This window comes from Apodemus sylvaticus, chromosome 14 (genome assembly GCF_947179515.1).
Source record: "Apodemus sylvaticus chromosome 14, mApoSyl1.1, whole genome shotgun sequence".
NCBI lineage: Eukaryota > Metazoa > Chordata > Mammalia > Rodentia > Muridae > Apodemus > Apodemus sylvaticus.
In genome coordinates this window covers 67633960-67661822 of record NC_067485.1, presented here as the reverse complement: position 1 = coordinate 67661822, position 27863 = coordinate 67633960, and the positions used below count along the sequence as shown (strand labels likewise).

At 40.8% G+C, this 27863-nt stretch overlaps 1 protein-coding gene across 1 annotated transcript in view; it reads right to left on the bottom strand.

Annotated features, from left to right (window-relative positions):
• St8sia6 (ST8 alpha-N-acetyl-neuraminide alpha-2,8-sialyltransferase 6) overlaps positions 1 to 27863 on the bottom strand; it is a 153080-nt gene that overhangs the window by 9266 nt on the left and 115951 nt on the right. Inside the window, exon 5 of the mRNA XM_052157409.1 lies at positions 3738 to 3882. Coding sequence (XP_052013369.1) covers positions 3738 to 3882 — 145 coding nt within the window. The remainder of the gene's footprint in view (positions 1 to 3737; positions 3883 to 27863) is intronic.

Genomic DNA, 27863 nt, shown 5'->3' with positions numbered 1-27863 from the left:
CCCCCAGCTAGCTAATTAAATAAGTGCATACCATTATGGCCAACTTATTGCAACATAGTTTTTTTTTTGTTTGTTTTTTAAATCATGTAAGTTTGTTACATTCCTCTTGGGAGGGATAAATACTACATAAAATGTAATAGAATGGAGGACTGGAAAAATATGCTTGTATATAAACTGTAATATAATGTTTTTATTGAAGCTATTTTATCATGTAAGTCAGACTGGTTTCAACACCACTGTGTAGCTGAGGATAGCCACTATGTAACTGAGGATGACCTGGGATGCCTGATCCTCCTGTTTCTACCTTCCATGAACTCACCATACCTCTTACCATGTAGAAGAATGGAAGAAGAATGGGGAAAAAAAGTCACATATCATGCCTTTACAACAAGCAGGACCATTCAGGATTTAAAGGGGGACAAAATTAAGAAGTAAGAGAATAGCTTCAACTCTTTCCTTTCAATGTGTAAAAGTAAAGGTTATTTGTCAAATCTATCTTTGCTTCACTAACCCTTAGATATGCAGGCTCAGCGAGGTCACCGGATTTATGCTGGCCAACCTACTAGCCGTTATCAGTGCAGTTTGGGGACCCCAGACAACTTTGGGGTGACATGGTTTTCACCCCCACAAGACACATTAACTTTGTTTACTCTAAAAGGCTGCACATTTTCCCCATAACCTCCACATATGAAATAGAACTTTGCCATTCAATAGTATGTATTTCCCTTACTGTTCTATATCCACTGAAGTAAAAATGTGTCCTCGAGCCCTGGACTCACACCCTACAGTAATGGAGTCCATTCGTCTCTTATGTTAGAGTGTATATCCTCACAGGCAGAGAACGTGTCTCTTCATTTGTCATTTCCCCTCATCTTGCATCCCATAGCTAGAATAATTCAGTGCTCGGAGTGAGCTTTTCATAAGCACTTGCTGGCCCAGGGCTTCCCCACCGCGCATTCCCAGCTGTGTGTTAGAGCTGGCTCATTTGACATTGCAAGAGCCGGCTGGGCAGCTCAGTTCTGTGAGCTGGCAGTTAAATCACCAGTAACATAAAATTGGCTGTGATGTTAGTATCCAAACCACAGAGCATGGGAGAGGTGACAACACCAAGGCTTCCCCTGTCCTCAAAGCTAAGTCTCTGGCCCCACTGGCAAGGTCCTCGGATGGCTGTGGCTCTAAGATGCTCAAGGTGCTTGTAGTCCCCTGAGCCATGATCACAGCCACCAGCTCCTGAGACTGCTTGCCTTTACATTTTAATTGTCATATTATGTTGATTGTATGGGAGGCACTGTTGCATATGCGTAACTTCATAGCAAATTTAACTCACACAACCACTGGGTGAACATTTTATAGATGGGAAAGTAGAGGGGCAGAGTGAAACAGCAGCTCTAGACAGGCAAGCCTGGGCTAGGACCCAGCCAGGCTGCTCCAAGCCACTCCCCAGCCTGGTTTGCTCCCAGTCAGTGAATTAACATGCCCATGATACACTTCAGTCCTCTCTATCCAGAAGGCCGGCACGGTGCCTGGGTTTTAAACGAATGCTTTCCAGCTAGCAGAAGCTATTTCTCATCTCTGAAATTCAAACTCAGGATGGCTCCAGAGTCTTTACTCAATGGTGCCTCAATAAATTCTGAATTTTATAGACTGGGTGGGATGCAGTAATGCAAATATGCTCTTTATGACACATTAGCAAAGATTATGAAGGGAAACATATCTCAAATGAAGCCCTCAAAATAATGGCTGTTTTCTCTGGTTTCTTGGTCACTTGGGAAGAAACAGCCACATGTTTGGGGAGCCAGCCCTTACTAGGAGCTGAAATAAATTACAACCTCAATATCCCCTAAAAAATAAAGCAGTTTTTGGAGGCAGGTACTTCATGGTTTTTGATGGAAAGGTTTTATGGCAAGCTGTTCTGGAAGTCCTAGGTAGCTATGCACAGAGGAGTGGAGGAGCATGGGGACCTCGGGGAGGAGGTTGCTTGCCTCCTGAATCCCAGCCTTGGAAGGTAAAATGGAAGCAGCACAAGGTGACATCATTTTATCCAGGTCACTGCAGGATTTCTTGTTTGCCAACTAAAAGCAAACAGTTTGAGATCATGGGAAGTGCATGCAGTCGTTAATATACAGAATTACCAACTCTTGACAGTTCTTCTCTTCAAGGCGCTGCAGGAAAGGCAGATGCACCGTGGCATCTCTGAACTGAGCAGCAGAACCCACGCAAGAAAACATCAGCAGACTGTGCCTGGACGAAGAGACACCGCTTACACGACCATCCTAGACCTCCCATGCACAAAGGAATACCTGGTTATTAACATGATTTCACTACTGCTAGTTTCAATGCACAGTGGGATGTTTTATGAGGGTCTTGGTTTTGCTCTGTTATTCTTTTTGTATGTTTTGGTAGTTAGGGAATGGAACCCAAGATCTTTTGCCTATTATGCAAGAATTCTTGTCACTAAGTCATACAAAATTCCAGCTCTTGGTATTTGGGACAGTCTCATTATGTAGCCCAGGCTGGCCTCAAACAAACAAAAACAAAGCAAAAGAAAAAAACAATAAAAACCAAACCAAACCAAACCAGTGCCATCCTGCCTCTACTTCCCAAATGCAAGGATTATATACATAAATTACCTGATTGCACTAAGGTTTTTTTCCCTTAAACCTCGAAGTACACTTATTTACAATAAGCTAGGTTCATTTATTAATCACTTAAAAACACCAAATTTGTCTTTATTTTAAAAAAGATTTTACCTGTTTTCTGCATACCTTTTCTATATCTGCAATACTTTTCTCTATCATTTTATAGGTATTTCTCACTTATTCTCAACAAATTAATCTTTCTCTGAAGTGCATTGCAAAATGTTGTAATAACTTCCATGAGCCGCAATAAACTAGTCTCAAGAAGTCAAATAACAAAAAAAAGAGGGAATTAACTAAGAAACCCTATCTTTAGGTAGCAAGCTGCATAAATATATCGATCCTATTCTGATCATATTAATTTGGCATCATTGCTTTTAAACATGATAAAAGACACCTATGAACTCACAAATATAAATGAGAGGTTTTTTTTCGTGACAAATGTCCTCAATTTTGTACTTGTAATACATAAAAAGTTTTTTTCTCACTGCACCTAGCAGCGGAGTATGTATCGTTTACTCATGTTTATTTACAGACATGCAGTGAGTGTAGATATGTACTAGGGAATGGTCTAGGCACCTGGGATACAGCAGTAAACACAGTAGACAATAAAAAGCCTTGTCTTGTGGATGTCATGTGACTGGACCATGAATTCTCATGTAGTCCCTTAACAAAGATAAGCCACGGAAGCCTAGCGCACAAGGATGACAAGTGGGAGAATCTGACCCTAGGCAAAGAAAGCATGGTGGTCTCCTCCCTAAGCCCCCATTGCTACGGCTCTGAAACCCCACGTGTTTCACGACATCCACTGAAAAGTCAGGTGCAGGGATAAAAGCACTTATCACTTGTGATACCAACCCTGACGCTGCACTCAGGTTTGTTTTCATCAGGGCCTGGGGCTGGAACTCAGTGGTAGAGTCCTGACCAAGCTTGGGCAACGTCCTGGGTTGAGCCTCAAGCAGGCAAAAGATAACATTCCAAGACCTGCTTTCTCTGACAGGTCACCACTCTACCGGTTCCACATGTCATAGCATTCACATGGTAGCTTTAGAATGACGCTTTTATTCATGCACGTTGTGATGACATGCAGTCTTCACTCACCACTGGCAACATGTGGAAAATGTTTTCCCGGATGGGGATTTGTCTCTTGCTTTCCACCTCGTAGCTCATGTTCGTCCCCACTGGAGTGTTGTTCTGGGAAACCACGAAGTCTTGAACGGCATCGCAACAGGAAGCCAGTTTTGCTCTACAACGGATGAGAATGAAAGTAAACAGAGAAGGACAAGGAAGAGACAAACAGGGACGGATGGACACTGCAAGAGGAGCCGTGCTGGTGGGTTTCAAAAGGAAGACAAGTCAGGTACACACGTGACTGTGACCATCTTTCTCTGCAGCCCTGGACTGGGGGATGGTGAGAAAACATGCAGACCCTCAGGCAGTAGCACACGTCACAGCATGTAACAGTCCTGAACATAGCGGTGGCAAAAGTTAAAAACCTCCACGCTACAAGATTGCCAGGACAAACAGAGAAATGAGAGAATCCATCACAATAGTCCCCATAGCCACCATAATGTTTAGGAGGTTTCAATCACCCAAAGATAATCTCAGTACGAACCTACTTTACATAACTTTAGTATAGCGCATTGTTATGGTTGTATTTTTAATTATTTTATTTTTATGTGTGTGGGTGTTTTATTTCCTTGTATGCTTGGGCACCATCTGTGTGCAGTACTGGCAGAGAGCAGAAGGGGGTAACAGCTCCTCTGGAACTGAGGTTACAGATGGTTTTGAAGACCATGTGGGAATTAGAATCAAACCTAAATCCTCAGGTCGACCAGGCACCCCAGCATTCTCAAGCACTGGACCATCTCTTTAGCCCCAGTTTTAACTATATCTTATCATGAGTTAGTATTGTTAAGCTCTTATGTAGAGCTTATCAACTAAACACATGCATGTATAATATTCTATGTGCATATATGCAGTATACATTAACAATGTCTATATTCACCTATATACTATGTATACTATGCATATTTAGTAAGTACTATGGATATATACCATATATGCCAAGTATTGGTACATATTAATATTCATATAATATATACAATACAATACTGCATATTATATATCTACTATACATATACGATGTATGCACATATATAGCATACATATATATTACACACACACATACACACATACACACACACACACACACACACACACACAAGTGTGCGAGCAGGCACGTATGGCCCAGAATTCTCTGGAGTTTCAGACAGTCAGGGTGGGGAGGGAGGTTATATAATGGATTTCTCAAGCAAGGATAATGAAGGAAAACATTATATAGCTGTTTTGTAATAGGCCTTCCTGAGCAACTCCTCCCAGCTCACCTCTGTCCCCTTGGGACTTGGCCTCATGGTGAGGACTTGGGGTCCTCTCAGCTCTTCCTTACAGCTCACGTCAGCCATTCCTTCTAGTCCACCTCCATTTCTTTGTCACTCCCCGGCAATCTACAGAATGGCTCTCTATGAAGGTCCCACAGCAGGCACCCATGCCTGGGACTGAGACCAGAGCACCCACCCCTCCAGGTGAAACCAGAGAGCTACATTAAGACACACCATGATCACCACAACTCAAGATACTTCAATCCCAGGGCAAACAACGTGCCGCCCCACAAACACACCAGCTGAGTGTGGTGGCTGTGGACAGAGAGGAGCCGTTCTGCTGCTTGGCAGGGAGTCACACAGAAATGGGCGTGGGCTAGAGTGAATGGCTGACAGGGCCTGCAGGGAGAACCCGGGGGCGGGCCACGAGGCATGTTGTAATAGGCTAGAGAAAGGCCAGTTAGCTGAAGCCCACGACAAGTATTTCAAAATAGCAATTACAAGTATGTTCGAGGACTTTAACGAGGATATGATTCACCTTTCAACCTTGCAGGATTCTGCAGAATCCCCCCCTTCCTTCTGTATTTTCTGAGTAGAGCCCAGCCCCACATTTTTATGTTGGCTCTTAGTTTTGAAGGGCGCCCTTTAGGACACATTTCTACTGGAGTTCTGTGCTTTTGAAGTAACACAGTGCTCTAATTTGTTTTGGTCATTTAAAATTCGATCCTTCAAAATTCCAGTAATTGTTAGGTTACAGAACCTGGAAGTCATTCATACAAGGTCAAGACTTTCTACGCATCAGGGAAAACGTGCTCATAAAAGCACTTCTCTCTTCTTAGTTGATTTCTGTCAGCTCCTATTCCTTTCCATCTTTCTGTCCCTTTCTATCATCTTCCTACCATTTCTAAGACAGTTCATAGAGATAAACAAACCTAGCCATAATAATAAAAATACTCAGTAGTTTATAATTATAAACTTAACTTGATAACAGTTCCTATATCACTCTGCAAACTCATAACTTCACGTGTGATTATCACTTTAAGTGTATCATTAATCCAGTATCCTAAGAAAGGGCAATATAATAAATTCTTACCTACTTTCAACAAGTAACTTAATAAGGCTCTTCAGTGCTTATGAGAACACTACACAACCACAAACAACAAATTCCAACCAGGGTTCTCTATTAGTGCTTTCTTATATTGATAGGTATATCTGGAATTATACTATTTAAGTGTGTTATAATAACATTTTTAAGCTTACAGGAAAGTGAAAAGTGGTACAGTGGGCCATTGAGTAGCCACCAGCTAGATCCTACAGTTAACCATTTACTAAGTAGATTCTATTGTATGGCTGTCGTCCGTGTTCACGACTGTAGTTGTTTCCATCAATCTGAACTGCAGGTCTCATGACGACTCTACGTTCTACACCTCCGTCCTGTGGCAACACTCCTGCTTTCAACTCCTGATTGCTGGATTTACAGGCATTCATGTCAGACCCTGGTTTTACCACTAGAATACAAACTTTGTGTATGCTCTTCTCACCGTGCAATATGTGTGTTTCTTCCCTTTGCTTCAGGGATATTCTGTGTGATATTCTATATATCATTAGTCATTGGCTTTAGGTTCTTCAGAAAATCACAATAAAAAAACGATTATCATTAGGTGCATGGTAACCCGGTTGTACATTCACATAACTAAGCACTTAAGAGACAGAGGTATGAGAATGGAGAATTCAGGGCCAGTCTGGGTTCCACAGTGAAGCCTTGGCTCCTAACAAAAAGAAAACCAGAAAAAAAAAATAAAAGCTCGATATAAACATCTAATGGTGCAAAATGATCTCCAAGGAAATACCAGTGTAACAGAACAAGGTTTCCTGTGCCTGCAGGCTTTAGATGCAGGCTGACAGAACTTGCAAGGGTGAGAACTGAGCATGCTCATTTCACCCCAGATTGTCTGTGTAGCAGAGAAGCAACCAGAGGTAGCACAAAACTAAGTGGCTTGTGACCACCAAGGTAACCAGGACACAAACAAAAACATAACAAAGCAAAACAAAACAAAATCTTGTTACTCCACTCCTAGTCCTCTAAAAAAAAAAAAGAAAAAACGGCCGGCCCTGCTCAGGGTGACATGAAGTCAACCCTGTGCCACAGTTTGCAGACTCTTCCCTTCTTGTGAAAAGTGGAGATACATTAACAAATAGAGAATGCTGCTGTTGCTGATTAGAAGACCTGTCCCTTCTGGCTGCTTAGCATATGCTGAGAGAGGCTTCACAGTCTTCGGTGAGTGTGGAGGTTCACGAGCCACGCACCTGTAAAGCCCTGTGCCTTTACCTAAGCACGTGCAGACATACACTATCCCCACACTCAGTTCTCACAGCGAGGGTGTAGTAGACAATATCATCACACCCAGTTTAGACCTAAGAAACGTGGGGTTGGCACATGAGTGGGCTAAGCACTCTGGCTTAGCCCCGGAATCTCAGCACTCAGGAGGCTACGACAGGAAGTTCTGGCCTAACCTGCGCTATGTGGCTGGTTTGAAGTTAGCATGGGGTACACAGTAAATTCTTGGAGAGGAAAGGGAAGGAAAGGAGGGAGAGAGGAAAGGAAGACCAATAAATGCAGACTGAAAACAACTGAAACTATTTCATATTCTCTCCCGTCTATCAGAATGTGTAAATATTAGGGGGGAACATTGCTTCTTTGATTAAGCATCTTCTTCAGGGAACTTGGTTTACCATGAGGATACAGGTATTCAAATTCATGCTGCCAGCAACACACCTCAAAGCCAGGCAGTGGTGGTACACACCTTTAATCCCAGCACTTGGGAGGCAGAGGCAGGCAGGTTTCTGAGTTCAAGGCCAGCCTGGTCTACAGAGTGAATTTGAGGATAGCCAGGGCTACACAGAGAAACTCTATCGTGAAAACCCAAAAATAAATAAATAAAATAAAATAAAAAAAGCCACACCCCTCGATACCTGCCTATCCAGACACCCCTTATAGACCATCGTACAGCTATGCTCATTCCAAATGCCTGAGTATCCAGACATATCATCCTTAAAGGCTCCTACTGCACGGCCTGTGTTCATTCCGCATGCCTGCCCAGCCAGGCACACTGTGCGTACAGCCCATTGTACAGCCTATGTATATTAAAAGCCTCGACCTCTGTATATAACTGCAGCTGTCAAGTTCTTTCCCATAGAGAAGATACAGAGGCTTGTACTGAATCAGCATTGCCAGGTGACCCCGTCAGTGTGCCCTACACTCTTGACGAGTCCCACCTACAGCTACTTTCTCCATACAAAATTAAAAGCAAAGAGAGTATGCTATCCCACCCCTGGAGTATGTGAGTTTCTCCAAGTCCTCAGGAGCTTCCAAGGGGGGCAGGCTGCTTCTGGGAGAACCAAGCCTAGCATGTTTAGTCTTGATCTCTGATGATTATTCTGAAAATGTGCAAACTTATCTTTGCTTCTCAGACAGCCTCATAAATACACTTTTGAGAAAAGAATGTGTCAAGGTGGTTTAAAATCTCTTTTTCTTTCCACGATAGGAGCAATTTCCTTTTATTTTATTTTATTAGGGTCCTTCCTTGCTTGCTGGCTTTCTCTTTCTCTCTTTCCCCCTCACTTCCTTTTTTTCCTTCTTTCTTTTTTACTTTGTTATTTTATTTGTGTGGAGCTTCAAGGAAAATTCTCCTTCAGTTCTGAGAGGAATGTTTCTTGGGTTTTCCATGAAATGCTAATCACTCCTTGTGGCTGACAGTGGGCTGGACACTACAGGACAGCCTGCATATTAAAGACTTTCCAGCCTGGGCCCAGGGCTCACAGGCATCCAGTCTGTTTACCTCTCAGTGAGATTCCCTAATGAGATGTGGGTCATTTAGAGGCAGAGAAAGGCTGCAGGCTCCTTCTAGGTCTCAAAAAGGAGCTACTGTTTCCAGGACTCCTTTCTTCTCTGTAATTCTAATGAGAATCTTTGGGAAAGGTATTTTAAAATATAAGGATCCTCACAAAAGCAGAAAACTTATTATTTATCATTCCAACAATTGCTAACTCACCCAACTTTTGTTTGCCTTCATCTAGGGCAGGCAGTCTTCTACTTGTCTCTCTCCTGTTTATCCTCATTTTGAAAAAAGATTTATCTTTTAATTTTTTTTCAATCTATGGATGTCTTTCTGTGTATATGTTGCTTCTTGTCCCTACAGAGGCTAGAAGGGGGCATTGATTTCCTGGAACTGGAGAAGGTTGAGGGCTTCCATGTGGAAACTGGAAACCATACTTACTAAGGTCCTCTGTAAGAGTAGCAAGACTTCTCAACTGCTGAGCAGTCACTCCAGTCCATCTTTTCATTTATTTAAATTTATAAGGAGAAGACATCTATTTGACACCCATTTCTTGTTGTCTCCCCCACCCTGCCACAGACGACAATGTACAATTCATTGGCCAAGCAATAATACTCACAAATAGAATAGCCAGTCCTACCCTGTGCCTAATGGTTTGTGTGACATTTAAGTCCAACAGAGATCCTACAAACAGCATACTTTCTTTTAAAAGATTTATTTATTATTATATGTAAGTACACTGTAGCTGTCTTCAGACACACCAGAAGAGGGCATCAGATCTCTTTACGGATGGTTGTGAGCCACCATGTCATTACTGGGATTTGAGCTCAGGATCTTTGGAAGACCAGTCAGTGCTTTTAACCGCTGAGCCACCTCTCCAACCCAAACTGTGCACAGTTAATACTGTTTCTACAGATGAGGACAATTTGAACTCCCAAAGTGAAGAATGTCACAAATCATGCTCATTCAGTCTTGCATATTAGTGATCATTCTTTCATTCATTCACATGTGTTTAGAACTTATTAAATCTTTAGCACCGTGAGAGGTTGTCTATACACTTGTGAATAAAACATCACTGTCTCAACCTTTCTAGTGTTCAGGGGCTATTAAAGAGAAATACTTGAACAAGTTAATTGTAAGGTAGTAAATGACAAAACCAAGATTAAAATCCCAAACTCAAAGCTATATTCTGCAGCCCACTGCCTACCTAAAAGCATAGTGTGCAATGCCTCCCCACAAAGGAACTGTGCAAATTCACATGAGTACATCTTTTTTCTTTTTCTGTTCTAAACCATTGTATCAATAGATTATTCTTGAATCCTCAAGTTCATGTTTGGATGCAGCTCCTAACAATAAAGAAAACCACATGAATTCAAAAGACTTTGAATATAAGTTCAAGCCACATGCACCACACATTAAATATCTACTTGGCTTCTACACACAGGCCTCAAGGCTCAGAATTGGGGGACTGTGTATCTGTTGAGGGTCTGTATGTGCAGTGGCAATCTCCGAGATACTGGAGAGATAGGAGAAAGAAATCATTTGGCTCTGGAGGCTTACACTAAGTGATCTCCAAGGCTAGTTTGTGAATGCTAAAGACTTGCTGGAAGGTTTTTAGTTAGCTTGCTGTAAATCAGCTTTGTAGACCATTGTCATACTTGGGTGTGGTCTACATAATTAAAGGAAGATTGGCTAGGAGGAGAGGGAACGATATCTTGTATTGTGATGAACCATTGTTCCTGTGTAGGGTCTGTGTGGAAGCTTTTCTTTCAAAGGCACATCACCAAAGGCCTATCTGAAGAGAGCAAGTTGAAACCCAAGACAACTGAATCAGACACAATAACTATAAAAGGGAAGATTTAGTGAACCCATGAAACTTCAAGGGAGCTTCCCAAGAGGGAGGGCTGTGGGATATGAGTGCCTGAATACCCGAAAATGTGTATTTTGAAACTATAGCCCCCAATAAGATGGTATCAGGGGAAGGAGTCTTTGGAAGATGACTATGGATGGATGAGGTCATGAGTATGGAGTCATGAGAGTATAAAGATGACTTCCTGTGCTCTCCAGAGAAAGGATCTAATCTGATCCCAATAGAGATATACTGGAACTCCAATCTTGGACTACCAGCTTCTAGAACTGTGCTGCTTAAACCATCCAGACTGTGACATTTCATTAGTGCTAAAACAAGGGTCATTACCTGGCAGCAATTCAGCACATGTTTTAATGGGCAGCCAGAAGGTAATGTCCAGAGCCCAAGATCACGGAAATTAGAACTTATTAAATACAAACATGGATAAACATGGCCTGCCTTCTAGGTGTGTGCTTACATGAGGGAGCTATAATTCATTTGTTGATATAGACTGATATAGTATGGATTGGTGTGAGAAGACCTGCCACTAGGCACATGGGGAGAGCTCCAGGTTAGTGGAGCTTATAAAAGAATCCACAAAGGCATAGCATGGGAACCACACAGAAGATCACAGCCCCCAGTAAGTGTTTGTTGAACTAACAGCCTGTGCTTGGCAACAATAGTTTGTTTTGTCAGAGGACAGAAAGCAGCAGGTGACCAGAGAAAGGATGTAGCTGATAGGCCACAAGGAGAAAACTTCCTAATCAAAAATTTAGATGATTTCATTTTTACTTTTTTTGTTTTGTTTTTTGTTTTATGTTTTTCTCCCAGAAACCTGCATACTGGGTGAGTTTACATTCCCACCAGCAGTGATGCAATCAATCTACACCACTCCTGGAAATCCGCCCAAAGGAGTCTAGGTCAGCCTGCTACAGAGATAATAGCATGTCTGTGCTTATTACTGCACCACTAACAATAGCCAAGTTGGAACCAATCTAGGTGTCCACCAATCGGGGAATGGGTGCAGAAAATGTGGTATACAAACACAGTAGAGTTTTATTCATGAAGAAAGAAATTGTACCATTCAAAGAAACATGGATAACACTGAATGTTGTTGAAGTAAGAAAGATAGCCAGATCCAGAAGAAACAAATCATGTTTTTTTTTTACATGTGGAACTTGAACTGTGTTTGTATGTGCATGTATGTGCATGTATATGATAGACATGTATGGCATGGAAATAGATGAGAGTGGAAAAGAAAGAGGTCTAGCAGGAGTGACAACAGGAAGATGAATAGGGTTGAAAACAGAGGGCATATAGACACAAACAAAAATACCCATATGAAGCATACCCCTATGTACAATGGCATATACTCATAGAACATTTCCAGGGGTGGGGTTGGAGAAATGGCTCAGTAGCCAAGAGCAGTGGCGGTTCTTCCCGAGGGCCAGAGTTTGATTCCCGGCATCCACAGCCATCTTTAAGTCCAGTTCCATGGGCTTGGATACCCTCTCTGTCCTCTGTGGGCACCATGCTTTTGTTCTGTGAGACCTAAACATGCACATGGTACACTGACATGCATGTGAGCAAAACACTCATACACATGAAATACATCTTTTGAAAAGTCTTTCAAAACTAAGTTGACACCAAGCAAGTGGTTTAGGGTACAAAGGGGAGAAGAGACAGATTTGAGATACATTTACTGAGTTCAGAAAACAAAGACAAAGACTGTTAGTGAATAAGGCAAATGCTGAGTGACAGGTGTTCTTCTAGACTCTCTCCAGAGATAGGTGGAATCCACTTATATTTCACAGATATTTATCAAGAGCATCTCCCATACATGGACTGCTCTGGCCAGTGAACAAACACATCAAGTCTCAACATGTCTCAATCCTGCAACAGGCACAGTACAATTCAGATGAAAAGAAAAAATGGGGAAAGCCCCAGAGCAGAGCAATGGAGGTAATGAATAGTTTGTTAATTATGGTTAGCTGGAAAGGTTACCCAGATGAGCAATCTTTTTGTTCCTCCAAAGGGTCACAGAACCACAGGAAACAAAATCAATAGATGTCTGTTGTAAGCAAAGAGCAAATTGATTCTCCCCCCACAGTCATAGAGAATACTGTATTCATAAACTCAATACATGGTTGAAAAGGCAATAGAAAGGACTTTAATGAATTCAGGAGGATTTTATTTGGGTTGTTAAAGGTTCCAATCTGCTAAGGGCAGAAGACAGGCAAAGCAAAATAAAACCATAGAGAAGCCAAGATGGGGCAAAGAAATGAATGAGCACAGGACAAGGCGGAGAAAGAAAAAGAAGAGACATGGTGAGAGTCAGAGAAAGGCATTATCAAGAAAACCAGCGATATAAAAGCAGCAGATAAAAGGCAGATATGAGAGATATGAGACACATGAAACAGGGTGCGTGCATGTGTGCATGCATGCATGCACATTTAGAGAGAGAGAGAGAGAAAGAGAGAGAGAGAGCGAGGGGCAGACATGCACAGTATCACAGTTCTGTAGAGGCAAAGCCATCCATACACAGACCAACAGCCACACAAGAACAGGAAAACAAGAGCATAAGCCTATGACTCCTGTATATAAATAAATATTAATAGCAATTATAAACATATAATCCCTCCAAGCCTTTACCATGCTACATTATTTAATCCTCAAAGCATCCCCAGAAGGAAAAAAATCCTGTTTTAATCATCTTGTTCTCTCTGGCTTTTAGGCATATCAGTTGAGTTGGAGTAGACATTGCTTGACTGAGGTCACGTGACTTGCCTGAGGTTTTTAATCCAAGGTGGACTCATCTCAGTGAGATCCCCTGATAGTTTTTAGGTTCTCCTAGATGGCTCCTGACATAAAGGCAAACATATTAGAATAATATCTGAGTCAGGAGGGCCTGGACAGATGACCTACAGATTGTAAGTAATTATAGATGTCAGCTCAGAATATTATACATAGCCAAAACTTTCAATCATGGTAGATGAAAAAAAGACATTGCACAATAAAACCAAATTTAAGCAGTGTCTATTTACAAACCTAGCACTACAGAAAGTGCTAGAAGGAACCTCCAACTGAAAGAGGTTACCTACATCCAAGACAAAATAGGTAATAAATAATCCCAGACCAGCAAAGTAAAAAAACAACAAAGAGACCAAAAACCAAGGAAAGCACACACATAAATACACACCACCACCACCATGATCAACAACAATAGGAACCAACAATCATTGGCCATTAATCCCTCAACACCAACTATCTTAATCCCTCAATAAAAAAAAAAGACAAAGATTAATAGAATGAGTGTGAAAATAGGAGCTATCCTTCTGCTGCATCCAAGAAACACACCTTAACATCAAGGATAGACATCACTGCAGGATAAGAGGAAGGGAAAAGATATTCCAGCCAAGTTGTTACAGTCATTTTAATATCTGACAAAATAGACTTTAAACCAATACTAGTCAGAAGAAGGAGGCAAGGATACCACATATGCATCCAAGTAAAAATTCGCCAAGAGGACTTCGCAATTCTTAACATATAAGAAGTGTAGCCACATTTATAAAAGAAACACTACTATAGTTTACACCACATATTGACTCTCACAGTGATAGTGGAAGACTTCAATATCCCACTCTCTCCAATGGCCATCAGACAGGTCATCCAGACAAAAAAACTAAACAGAGGCATGCTGGAGCTAACAGACATGATAAACCAAATATACCTAACAGATATTTACAGAACATTTTACCCTAAAACAAAAGAGTATACCTTTTCAGTCCTCCATAAAACTCTCTCCAACTTAGACCACATACTCAAACTAACACAAAACAAGTCTCCACAGATACATGAAAACTGAAGTAACACCCTGCATGCTATCTGGTTTGCAACACCAACAGAAGCAGCAAAAAGAGTACACACTCAGGGAATTTGAACAACTCTCTACTGGATAATGAAATGGGTCAAGACAAATTAAGAAATGAAAGAATTTCTTGAATTGAATGAAGATGAATATACAACATATACAAACTTATGGGACACAATGAAGGCAGCCCAAGGGCAAGCTCATAGTGTGAGGTGCCTACATTACAAATACAGCATGACTAGCACACATATGGACCCTCAGAGACTGAGGCAGTATTCACAGGGCCTCAGATTAGGCCCTAGTGCTGAAAAAGGAAGTGGGCACGCATCCCAAAGCTATTTCCAGATGATTACCATTTACAAATGAAAAATTAGTTTTGCCCAAAGGAGTCTTACAGGGAACACAAACTATTCTTAAGGGTAGATCACATGCCTAGCAGTAGATGGCCAACAAGAAACAAATGAAGGGCACCCTTGGAGGTTCCTTGTCCCATTATGTCAACTCACTGGTTTTTTTTTTATTAAAAATTAAATGAAATTTATATATTTTTGGTTTTTTGTTTGTCTTTTTTTTTTGAGACAGGGTTTCTCTGTGTAGCCCTGGCTGTCCTGGAACTCACTCTGTAGACCAGGCTGGCCTCGAACTCAGAAATCTGCCTGCCTCTGCCTCCCAAGTGCTGGGATAAAAGGCTTGTGCCTTCACCATCTGGCACAATTTATCTATATCTTAACCCTAAAGGTTTTACATACATATTATTGCTTTTGTTTTTGTGTATTTATGGAATTTCTGAGTGTGTGAATGAGTGGGTCTCTGTATCTATACCTGTTTCTTGTGCCATTTCTTGGGTTCTTTTCCTTCTATTTTTCTTGTCATCTGTGATTTGTATGATTTTCTTTTATCATATTATATTTTGTTTTATTATTATCTCCTAGATGCTTGTGGATATAAATGGGACAAAGAGAAGGGGGAAATTAATCAGAATATATACTACCGGGGAGGAAAAAAATCCATTTTCTATGAAAGAAAAAGAAAAGTCATTTGGCTGACTTCTTGTTGACTGAGTTCATAGATTTACTTAGGGAGATATTTTTAGGGAAGGAAAAGAAGAACCAAGAAACATTTTCTTGTGACTGTTGCTATTTTTGTATCCCCCCAACTGACTGTCACCATGTAAGATCCTGAATCCTGACCTATGAAGAATTTGTTTTAATGGTGAATCAGTGGACACCAACATGCTACTCTGCAAAGCATTCTTCAAAAATTCCCTCTCCTTTCTCTCTTTCCCTCTCCCTCCCTCTCTCCCCCCTCTCTCTTTCTCTCTTTCTGTGTGTGTTTGAGTATGTGTGTGTGTGTGTGTGTGTGTGTGTGTGTGTGCATGTGTGTGTCTGCATTAGAGAGGGAGGGAGGGAGGGAGAGAGAACACAAACAATCCAGCGTCTGTGCAGAGAGAAACTCGAGGACAATCCGAACCATCGGCCCTTACCTTCTGCTTTGTTTTGACTCAAGTTCTCTCCTGTTCCCACTGTGCTATAAATTCTAGATTAAATGTACCATAGATTCCAGGGGAATTTTCTTGTCTCCCTTTCCCATGTCACCATAGGAGTGCTGGGATTACAGGAACATGACAGTGGGTTCCTAGGGATTTGAACTTATCATCTGGTTTGCTCAGCAAGTGTATTTTGTCCACTGAGCCAATTCCCTAGTCCCACAGAGCACCTTTAAGAGAAATAGCTCAGTTTATTTTGTGTTGATGCTATTTCGTTTTTCAAAAGCTCTCATTATTATATGAACTTCCACAGACTAGAGCAAGTCTGGATTGAATGTAACTGTAAAAAGCACGCAAAAGATACTGACTGGGGAAATCACACCTTCAGGGGTGGAGGATGAGGTAGCCAGACTATACCCACAGTCCTTTATGGAGGCTGGCTCACATCCACAGCCACTCTCTAACTGCTCCTAGAAAGCCAGTACTCAACTCCAGTGGCAACTGTCCAAGACAACTATCCAGATTCCCTGAGGAATTTATCATCTGCACTTTTGGCTTTAGTCCCAAACACAGCTTCTGTTTCTGCCTGGCCTCTGGGAACTACACACATGTTCTTCCTTTGAGCTTCCAGTTTCTGTATAGATCCTTACTTTTCAAATCTGCCCTCGGGCTCTGCACAACAGCATTTCAAACATGAAGAGCCAACCCCCACTTGGGGTTTCCTGTCTGCTTTCTATTCCCAACTGTATGATAATTAATTCATGCACACAAAACTCTAGGACCTTCCTGTTATTACGCTGGTTAATTTTCAGGCATTTCATCAATACCACTGTTTAGACCTTAGAACTTGGGATTTGATCATGCATACTGAAGAGGAGGGACAAACAGCCAGGAGCTCTTATGGAGGTATGTCCTTTGCTACAGAAAAGGAAAATAATATTCAAGATGATTCTAACTTGGAAAGCTGGGGCTTTGTACTTGGTGTTCAGTGTGACCTATTTTCCATCATGAAAGGTTCAAAGAAAGTTTTAATGGAACAGACTGAATAAGAAGTGTTAGTCCTTACAGCAGGTATGGTAAAAATCTATCTGAAATGATCATAGAATAAAAGCTTGGGCCTACGTGTGTTTATATTTCTCCCTAAGCAGAGGATTGGATCTGAAGTTATTTAATTAGGTATTGCTTTTCCTCCTACATCATCGACATGTTGTATCAGTTACAGATATTGAGAGGGTTATATATTCTTAGTGAAACATTAATAGTAAGCTAAAATGTATTTTAAACTGGAAATAATACTAGCAGTCATATAAGTTAAGCAATCACCAACCTTCTGCTAAGCATTTTACTATAAGGGATATTACTTTTAAGTTTCATCTCCATTTTACAAAAACAAGAGACTAGGGTGAGAAGTAGGCTTGCCTAGTGATGATGATGATGAGATGGTGATGATGATGATGGTGATGATGATGGTGATGCTGATGACATGAACAGCCAAGAGTCAAATGGAAAAATGTCCTCTTGTAATATTTTAATGGTAGATGGGCATAGTAGTTAGTCTACATAGAAAAATCCTATGCCAGTAAGAGCTATATGGCAAGACCATGTCTCAACAAAACAAAACAAACAAACAAAAAGCAAACCAAAGCAAAAAAAAAAAACCCAACAACAACAAGAACAACAACAAAAGGAATAAGTTCAAAGCCTGTACTTCTACTGGCTATGATGCATGGAGCAATCTCACTGTCCCATAAAATGATTTTGCAAAAGGCTTTCAAGACAGTGCAGTGATAATAGTTTTTATCAACAAATGTTACTCAGGTTGATAGATATGAACTTGGAGACCTATTTTATGCCACAAATAATTAATTCAAAATGGATCATATAGAATCAAATGTAAAGGCTAAAACTGAAACTCTTTGAAGGAACCATAGGCTGTTTTAGTTTCTTTCCCATCGCTGTGACCAAATTACCTGGCACAGGGAAAGTTAGCAGGGGAAAGATTTATTTTATTCACAGTCAGGTTTCAGTATATCACAGCTGATGGTAATGGTGAACACAGCAGAATGCTAGAGCAGTTCAGTTTTTGTCACAGTAGCCTAGAAGGCAGAGAGACAGGGAGTGGTCAGGGAGGGCCCAAGAGCAGTTAGCTGCCAGTGACTGAATTCTTCCAGCAAAACCCTACCTTGGAAAGTTTTCACATTCCCTAAAACAGCACTACCAAATCAAATCATGATCCTCTGAGGAAATTTACATATTCAAATCATAACATTCCACCTCTGTCACCCAAATTCTCAGGGCCACCTCATAATGTAAATGCCTTTAATTTCCCAGTGTCTTACTTTGCTTGCTATTGTGATAAACATCATGACTAAAAGCAACTAAGTAGGAGAACAAGTTTGTTTCACCTTGCCCTTCCAGGTCACAGCCCACCTAGGGAAGTTGGAGTAGAAACCCAAGGAACTCAGATACAGGAACTGACCCAGAGACCATGGAGGAGTATGGCTTACAGATTGTTTCTCTTGGCTTGCTCAGCCTGCTTTCTTAAACAAACCAGGACCAGCTTGCCAGGGTGATACTCCCAGAGTGAGCTGAGCACCCCTAAATCAATCAATAAAGAAAATGCTCCATAGACTTGCCTACAGGCAATCTGATGGAGACATTTTCTCAATTGAGATTCTTTCCTGAAGATTGACAGGTTTGGTTCAAGGTCACAAAATTAGCCAGTACCATCTCTATTCATTCCCAAATTGTTCAAAGGTTCAAAGTTTCAAGGTCTTCTGGAACCTCTTAGCTTTGAGCCTCTGTGAAGTGAAAAAGTTACAAACTTCCAACATACAATGGGCATTTCTAATCCCAAAGGGGAATAGGCGCATGGAAAGGGGTAGGTTCACAGCAAGATGCAAACTTAACAAAGCAAGAATATTCAGTACTACAGCTCCAGGAGCAGCACAAAGGTACACAGTATTGGGATGTTACCTAGGAGGGGAATGGGTAACACCATTCTTTGGCCATAGTATTGCTATGTGGTCTTTAGCTTAAGATGTTTCCACTTTCCCCCTGCTACTTCCCTCAGTAAATGTTCTTTGTTGCTAGAAGTCCAACCTCCTGGGGTCTCCATTGACATTTGGGCTCTCCCTGAGAGGCTCATACATCTTTCTCAGTGTCTCCATGCAGGGAGTCTGACCTTGTCAACTGCTGCCCGATATCTCAGACATCTTTTTGCTGCAACCTTGGTGGAAGAGTTCAAGACACTGTAACCCCTGCAGTCTGCATGTCTGCAAAGCTAACATTACACACATGATTCCAGGGTCTGTTTGCTAGCTTGAGAAGTAGGTAGGCGCCCTTAGACAACAGCTACAGAACACACTGATCACATGGATGGCTCAGTGTCCCAGAAAACCATTTCCTTTTGCTACTTTGTGTGAAGAGAGGGCTCTATCAGCTCTTTCTTCTCAAGGGAAAGCCTTTAAAATGAGCCTACTGAGAGGTCTGGCAAATTCCTGTTGTTGCAGTGCAAAACTCTCTTTAACAATGCCTTCCTTGCCTAGCACTTACAACTCATTTTTTTTAGCTAGACTTTAGGTTTTCAAATTCATCTACTCTGCTTTTTTACTTGAAATTTAACTTTAAATCTACCTAAAGTCAGCCAGCAATAACCATGCCACAGCCTGAATTCTAAGTAGTTTTGGAATGTCTTCTACGAACTTAATTGGTTTGTTATCTTTGAAGTCAGCTTTCCTCTGGATTTTAGGAAATCAACAAACTTATCTGCCAGAATATAATACTAATGGCCCCAGTCTAGTGCTCAGTGGAGTCATTTTTCTCATCTGAAACATCACAAAATATCTTCACACTTTCTACATTTTTGTCAGAATCATGGTCTTGATTCTTGCCAGAATTACTGGTTCAGCTCTAGTTACAGTTTAAAGTGTTTCTAGCCCATATCTATCTCCAAAGCATCACCAAATTCTGCCCTAAAATCAGTGGAAAGATATATGATACTGTTTAGTCATAGGAATGAGCATGCTTCTCTGGTATCAGTTTCCTGCTAGGTACATTTCCATTACCATAGCACTGACAACTTAAGGGAGGAAAGGTTTTAGAGTGTTTCCGTCCAACGTGGCAGGTAAGATATGGTAGAGCAATTCAGTGCACAACACGGTATTCCAGGAAGCAGAGAGCGGAACTGGAAGTTGTTCGGGACAATCAATATTCTCTCAAGGACCTGCCTCTAAGGGTCCACCTCCTCCCGCTAGTGCACACCTTTTAATGTTTCCATAATTCCTCAAATAACATCATGTTGGGACTGATCTTCCAAATCATGAGCCCATGAGGAAGCCATTACGTATTCAAACCATAGCATAGTCATAAAGTTTCAGTCAGGGAATATTTTCTCTGCTATAAAACCAAAAGTATCAGTGACCAAAGAAGGATAAATTAGATTGCATCAGAATTTAAATGTGTTGTCCTTCATAGGACAGTTAAGAAAGGGAAAATGCAGCCTACACAATGGGAGAAAATCCTCCTGGATCATTTATGAGATTAGAGATTTGCCAGCAAAAATCTATAAATTATAGCAGCAACTCAAAAGTAAGCTGAAAGCTCAATTTTAAAGTGAGTTAAAGACTGGATTAGACATTGTTCTAATGTAGATATAAAAAGGTTACTGGAGCACATCAAAGCTATTTGACCTCCTGAGTGACTAGGGAAATGCAAAACAAAATCACAACACAGAAATTCCATTGAGGATAAAGAAAAATTTTGGCCTTAACGTGTTTTCAGGAACTGTACACTGCAGTAGTCACTTTGGAAAAGAGATTTAGTTCCTCAAAATACTCAATACAGAGTTACCATGTTACCAATATTTCTATTCCTAACTGTATACTGAAAACATATATTCACAAACAAAAATAAGCGCTTGTCACCTAATGAACAGAGAACAGTCTCAATCATAAAAAAGCTCTTGGGCAAACCCATGGGGCACTGACCCCCTCTGGGCAAGTCTATTGGCGGTGATGATTTTGACTGGATTAATGGAGTTGGAAGGACACGCCCACTGTGGGTGGCCCCATTCCCTTGGCTGGGATTCTCAACTATTTAAATTGAGAAAGTGAGTTGAGCACAAGCATGCACCACTCTCTGCTTCACGACTGTGAATGCCATAGCACTAATTGCCTCAAGTTCCTGCTCATGTAACTGTCCCACCACAGCCAACTGTAACCAGTGAGCCAAAGCAAACCCTTTGCCTTAAGAAGTTTTTGATGAAATATTTTGTCACAGCAACAACTAAAATAACTGAAACAAATAGCAAACAAGACAGCATATCCACATATTTGGACACATGACAACTTAACAAAAAGAAGTACTTAAACATGTCACAATGGGTAGAGCTTAAAAGCATCATGATAAGTAAAAGAAGCCAGTACATAAAGGGGAGCATGCTGAACATGATGTATAGTTCCATGCATATTAAATTCCCAGGGGAGGCAAACATATATAGTCAGAAAGTAGATCCTCAGCTGCTGAAGTCATAAAAGAGGGAAAAATAGGAAGTCACTGTTGATGGGAATAGGTATTTAGGAATGATGAAAATATTCTGGAATTGGTTGTTATATAGGTATATGAATATGCTGAAGACACCAAATTATATTCAATTATTTTAAAACATATTTTTTTAAAAAACATGCCTTTAAAATCATATATGCCTGTATGTTTGGCATACATGGAATGGGTGGTCACTATGTCTTTGTTTATCCCATCTCCTTTTCAGAAAAGGCCACTAATCCCTTATAGGTGACAAGAGTTTATGTATCAGAGGCCAGTGAGTTCTCCACAGAGTAACTGGAATTTTTAAAATGAGAAAAAATAATATTTGGAACATGAAAACTTAACATGGTATGGCAGCCTAGTCCTCCAACCTGGACACTCTATTGAGAAGTAAAACAGAAGGAGCTGAAACAACTTATGGGTGATTACAAAAGCAGGAGAGGGAAATAGAACTCAAGAACCTCACAGAGAGTGGAAAATATTCATTACTGCTATGGACATCAATAAAATATAACGTATAATAGGGGTTATTGTTTTGCTGAGCATTCAACCTCATAATACTTCAATCTACTCAAAGTTCTTCATAACCCACCAGCCACAGCCCAAAGCTGTGCTAGTGACACGGCTCAATGGGAAAGCACTTTTTGCATAACTCTGATCAGACCTGAAACCCACATAAAGGTGGAAATAGAGAACAGACACCACAAAGGTTTTCTCTAACTCCCATACTGGTGTTGTGACATGCACAGCCCACCCCCACACACACCATGACCCAGGCAGACTAAGAGTCTGATCACGTACTTCAGGCAGCTTACAACTAACCATAACCCCAGTCCTGCCAGATCTTATACCATCTTCTGGCCTCCACAGGCACCCTCACATGTGAATCTGTGTGCTTGCGCATGCACGCATCTATACACCACACACACACACACACACACACACACACACACACACACACACAGGTTTTCTTTATATGAGAGCCAAAATTCGATAGAATTATTTCAAGCTTCAGTATAAGACGAGAGAATGTATAAAGACCAATGTGAAACAGCAAGAGATAACGGAGGTTTCCCTTCATGGCTTGTATATGCACTGGTATCTTTAAGTTTAAGAAAGATGAGCTCATCTGTTTGGGTAATGGACTCAAGGCAAAATAAAGCATGAGAGAATGCGATTATCTAAGCGAAGGAGCAGAAACTTCTTGATTGTGCTGAGAGCCCAATCTCAGGCACATTGTCAAAGGGACATTGTCAAAACACTGACTAGCCACATCTGCAGGGATGCAGTAGCCGTGCTTAAACAGGCTATGCAGGGCTGAAGATACTGTAGGCAACACTGTAAAGACAAGAGGATGGACTGACAGGACAGCCTGCAGGGAGGCCCAGCTGATACAGTAAGTGACACAATGTGGTTACTACTGAGTACAACCTGGCAGGGAGTTTTGGAAGAGAATGTAGAGGTCAGTGAATCCCAGGTATGATGCATTTTTATGGAAAACTTCATATCCCAAAAGCTAAGAAGAGGAACTAGCTCCCATGTACAAGACCTGGTTTCTATTACTAAATGCTGAAGTGGTAATGACATGGTGTGGGTTTTGTTGCTTTTCTAAATGCACAGACATGCTGAAGGGTGTGGCAGAGAGGAGATGATGTGACAGGGTATTAACAGTGAAAAACGGTCCTGATGCTGAGGGAATGGCAAGGGGCTTTTGTGGCCTGACAACTGGCCCAGAGCACCCAGCATAAAGTGCACGCTTCTGCTTACATCTGAACGGGACTAAAATATGCATCGCTCTTAGCTGAAGAAACCATCACAGAAACCAGCCATGAATCACAAACAGCAAACACGTAAGGCGATGGAAAGGAGAAAACCGGTGGCTCAGAAAAACTAGCACAGACTTGTGTAACCAGAGGCACATAACGGAGATGATGCTTGCTTCTGACCAAGAAATCTATGCTTCAGAACAAACTGCCTGGAACAGGATATGAAGTCCTGGCAGCACAACAAAGAATAAAGGTGGTAATGAAAGGGAACGCCACTCTTGCTTTTGAATAAAGAAAATAATGGAAAGCCTGGTTTCAAAACTCAGTCTGGTTTTCCAGCTCAACGATTTCTCTCCAGATTTCAAGTGACTTGTTTGTCTGTTTATTTGCAGACTTGGTTTATTTACACCAAATTAAATGTAATGAAATTGCCTTAACAATGTGACTATATACTTTCTTTTATTCGATATATTTTTATTTACATTTCAAATGATTTCCCATTTTCAGGCCCCCCCCCATTCCCGAAAGTCACAGAAGCCCCCTTCCCTCCCCCTGTTATCCCACTCCTTCCCACTTTCCTGTTCTGGTTTTGCCCTGAGTCTTTCCAGAACCAGGGGCCACTCCTCTGTTCTTCTTGTACCTCATTTGATGTGTGGATTATGTCCTGGGTATTCCAATTTTCTAGGCTAATATCCACTTATTAGTGAGTGATTACCATGATTGATCTTTTGAGACTGGGTTACCTCACTTAGTATGATGTTCTCCAACTCCATCCATTTGTCTAAGAATTTCATGAATTCATTGTTTCTAATGACTGAATAGTACTCCATTGTGTATATATATCACATTTTTTGCATCCATTCTTCCGTTGAGGAATACCTGGGTTCTTTCCAACTTCTGGCTATTATAAATAAGGCTGCTATGAACATAGTGGAGCATGTATCCTTAGTACATGTTGGGGAATCCTCTGGGTATATGCCCAGGAGTGGTATAGCAGAATCCTCCGGAAGTGAGGTGCCCAGTTTTCTGAGGAACCGCCAGACTGATTTCCAGAGTGGTTGTACCAATTTGCAACCCCACCAGCAGTGGAGGAGTGTTCCTCTTTCTCCACATCCTCTCCAACACCTGCTGTCTCCTGAATTTTTAATCTTAGCCATTCTGACTGGTGTAAGGTGAAATCTCAGGGTTGTTTTGATTTGCATTTCCCTAATGACTAATGAAGTTGAGCATTTTTTAAGATGCTTCTCAGACATCAGAAGTTCTTCAGGTAAAAAAAATTCTTTGTTTAGCTCTGTACTCCATTTTTTAATAGGGTCATTTGGTTTTCTGGGTCTAACTTCTTGAGTTCTTTGTATATATATGTCCTCTATCTGATGTAGGGTTGGTGAAGATCTTTTCCCAATTTGTTGGTTGCCGATTTGTCCTTTTGATCGTGTCCTTTGCCTTACAGAAACTTTGTAATTTTATGAGGTCCCATTTGTCAATTCTTGATCTTAGAGCATATGCTATTGGTGTTCTGTTGAGGAACTTTCCCCCTGTACCGATGTCCTCGAGGGTCTTCCCCAGTTTCTTTTCTACTAGCTTCAGAGTGTCTGGCTTTATGTGGAGGTCCTTGATCCATTTGGATTTGAGCTTAGTACAAGGAGACAAGGATGGATCAATTCGCATTCTTCTGCATGCTGACCTCCAGTTGAACCAGCACCATTTGTTGAAAAGGCTATCTTTTTTCCATTGGATGTTTTCAGCCCCTTTGTCGAGGATCAAGTGGCCATAGGTGTGTGGGTTAATTTCTGGATCTTCAATCCCGTTCCATTGATCCTCCGGCCTGTCACTGTACTAATACTATGCAGTTTTTAACACTATTGCTCTGTAGTATTGCTTAAGGTCAGGGATACTGATTCCCCAGAATTTCTTTTGTTGTTGAGAATAGTTTTAGCTATCCTGGGTTTTTTGTTATTCCAGATGATTTTGAGAATTGCTCTTTCTAAGTCTATGAAGAACTGAGTTGGGATTTTGATGGGTATTGTGTTGAATCTGTATATTGCTTTTGGCAAAATGGCCATTTTAAATATTTTAATCCTGCCGATCCATGAGCATGGGAGATTCTTCCATTTTTTGAGGTCTTCTTCCATTTCCTTCTTCATAGTCTTGAATTTCTTGTCATACAGATCTTTCACATGTTTGGTAAGAGTCACCCCAAGGTACTTTATACTGATTGTGGCTATTGTGAAGGGGGTCATTTCCCTAATTTCTTTCTCAGCCTGCTTAGCCTTTGAATATAGGAAGGCTACTGATTTGCTTGAGTTGATTTTATAACCTGCCATTTTGCTGAAGCTGTTTATCAGCTGTAGGAGTTCTCTAGTGGAGTTTTTTGGGTCACTTAGGTAGACTATCATATCATCTGCAAATAATGATAGTTTGCCTTCTTCATTTCCAATTTGTATCCCTTTGACCTCCTTATGTTGTCGAATTGCCCGAGCTAGTACCTCAAGTACAATATTGAAAAGATAAGGAGAAAGGGGCAGCCCTGTCTAGTCCCTGATTTTAGTGGGATGGCTTCAAGTTTCTCTCCATTTCATTTGATGCTGGCTACCGGTTTGCTGTATATTGATTTTACTATGTTTAGGTATGGGCCTTGAATTCCTGTTCTTTCCAAGACTTTAAGCATGAAAGGATGCTAAATTTTGTCAAATGCTTTTTCAGCATCCAATGAAATGACCATGTGGTTTTTTTCTTTGAGTTTGTTTATGTATGGATTACATTGATGGATTTCCATATATTGAACCAACCCTGCATCCCTGGGATAAAGCCTACTTGATCATGGTGGATGATTGTTTTTATGTGTTCTTGGATTCGGTTGGCAAGAATTTTATTGAGTATTTTTGCATCCATATTCATAAGGGAAATTGGTCTGAAGTTCTCTTTCTTTGTTGGATCTTTGTGTGGTTTTGGTATCAGCGTAATTGTGGCTTCATAGAAGGAGTTGGGTAGTATTCCTTCTGTTTCTATTTTGTGAAATAGTTTGAAGAGTATTGGTGTTAGGTCTTCTTCGAAGGTCTGATAGAATTCTTCACTGAAACCATCTGGTCCTGTGCTTTTTTTGGTTGGAAGACTTTCTATGATCCCTTCTATTGCTTTAGGGGTTATGGGACTTTTTAGATGATCTATTTGGTCCTGATTTAATTTTGGTATTTGGTATCTGTCTAGGAAATTGTCCATTTCCTCCAGATTTTCCAGTTGTGTTGAGTGTAGGCTTTTGTAGTAGGATCTGATGATTCTTTGAATTTCCCCAGTTTCTGTTGTTATATCCCACTTTTCATTTCTAATTTTGTTAATTTGAATATTTTCTCTGTGCCCTTTGGTCAGTCTGGCTAAGGGTTTATCTATCTTGTTGATTTTCTCAAAGCTCCTGGATTGGTTGATTCTTTGTATGGTTCTCTTTGTTTCCACTTGATTGATTTCAGCCCTGAGTTTGATGATTTCCTGTCTTCTCCTCCTGGGTGAAGTAGCTTCTTTTTGTTCTAGAGCTTTCACGTGTGCCATTAAACTGCTAGTGTATGCTCTCTCCCGTTTCTTTTTGGAGGCACTCAGGGCTATGAGTTTTCCTCTTATCACTGCCTTCATTGTGTCCCAAAGATTTGGGTATGTTGTGCCTTAATCTTCATTAAATTCTAAAAAGTCTCTGATTTCTTTCTTTATACTTTTAAAATTAGTATACATAATACTTTATATAAGTTTATTTTGTTTAACACTATACTTTTTGGGCCTGTCAATGAAACTACTAAATGACTTTAGAGTCTTTAAAAAGGTGAAAGCATGTTTATTTATTGTGTACCTGTGCTTGTGTGTACGTACACATGGAGGCTAGGGGACAACTCACAGGAGTCTGTTCTCTTGTTCTGACTTAAGGGTCTTGGGAATTGAACTGAGGTATAAGGCTTAGAGTGAAGTGCCTTTACCAGCTGATCCATCTCTGTCACCAGCCCTAGGACATTTTCTTACATAGTCAACCCAAGTATTATGGGGTTGTCCTTTAAGAAAATCTATCTTATGCAAATCAGGGAGTTAGTGCAAGCTTTAATAAAACTGTTACCATGTAATTAATAATATTGTTACCATGTGATTCTTGTTGGTAACAAAATAATTAGACACAATATCTGTTTTACAATTCACTGGAAAGGTATTTCATTTATAAGAGTCTTAAACACCAACATTCTACGATAGCACTGGTTTCCAACATTAGGTTTCCATCTTATGTTTCAGAAACATGAGTATGTTTTAATAAATCCACTGATACTAGAGAGCTCCCCTCCAATCTGAAATCAATATAATATTATATGGAGGTCTAGGAGAGGGAAGGTGATAGTAACGTGAGGATTAAGCATGGTTGCTGTGCTTGGTAATTTCTGTAACTGATGATACAGACGAGTAAGTTCTTTTAACGTGGGAAAGCTAATGTGGTAATTACTATGCAAGTAACATAGCGAATCT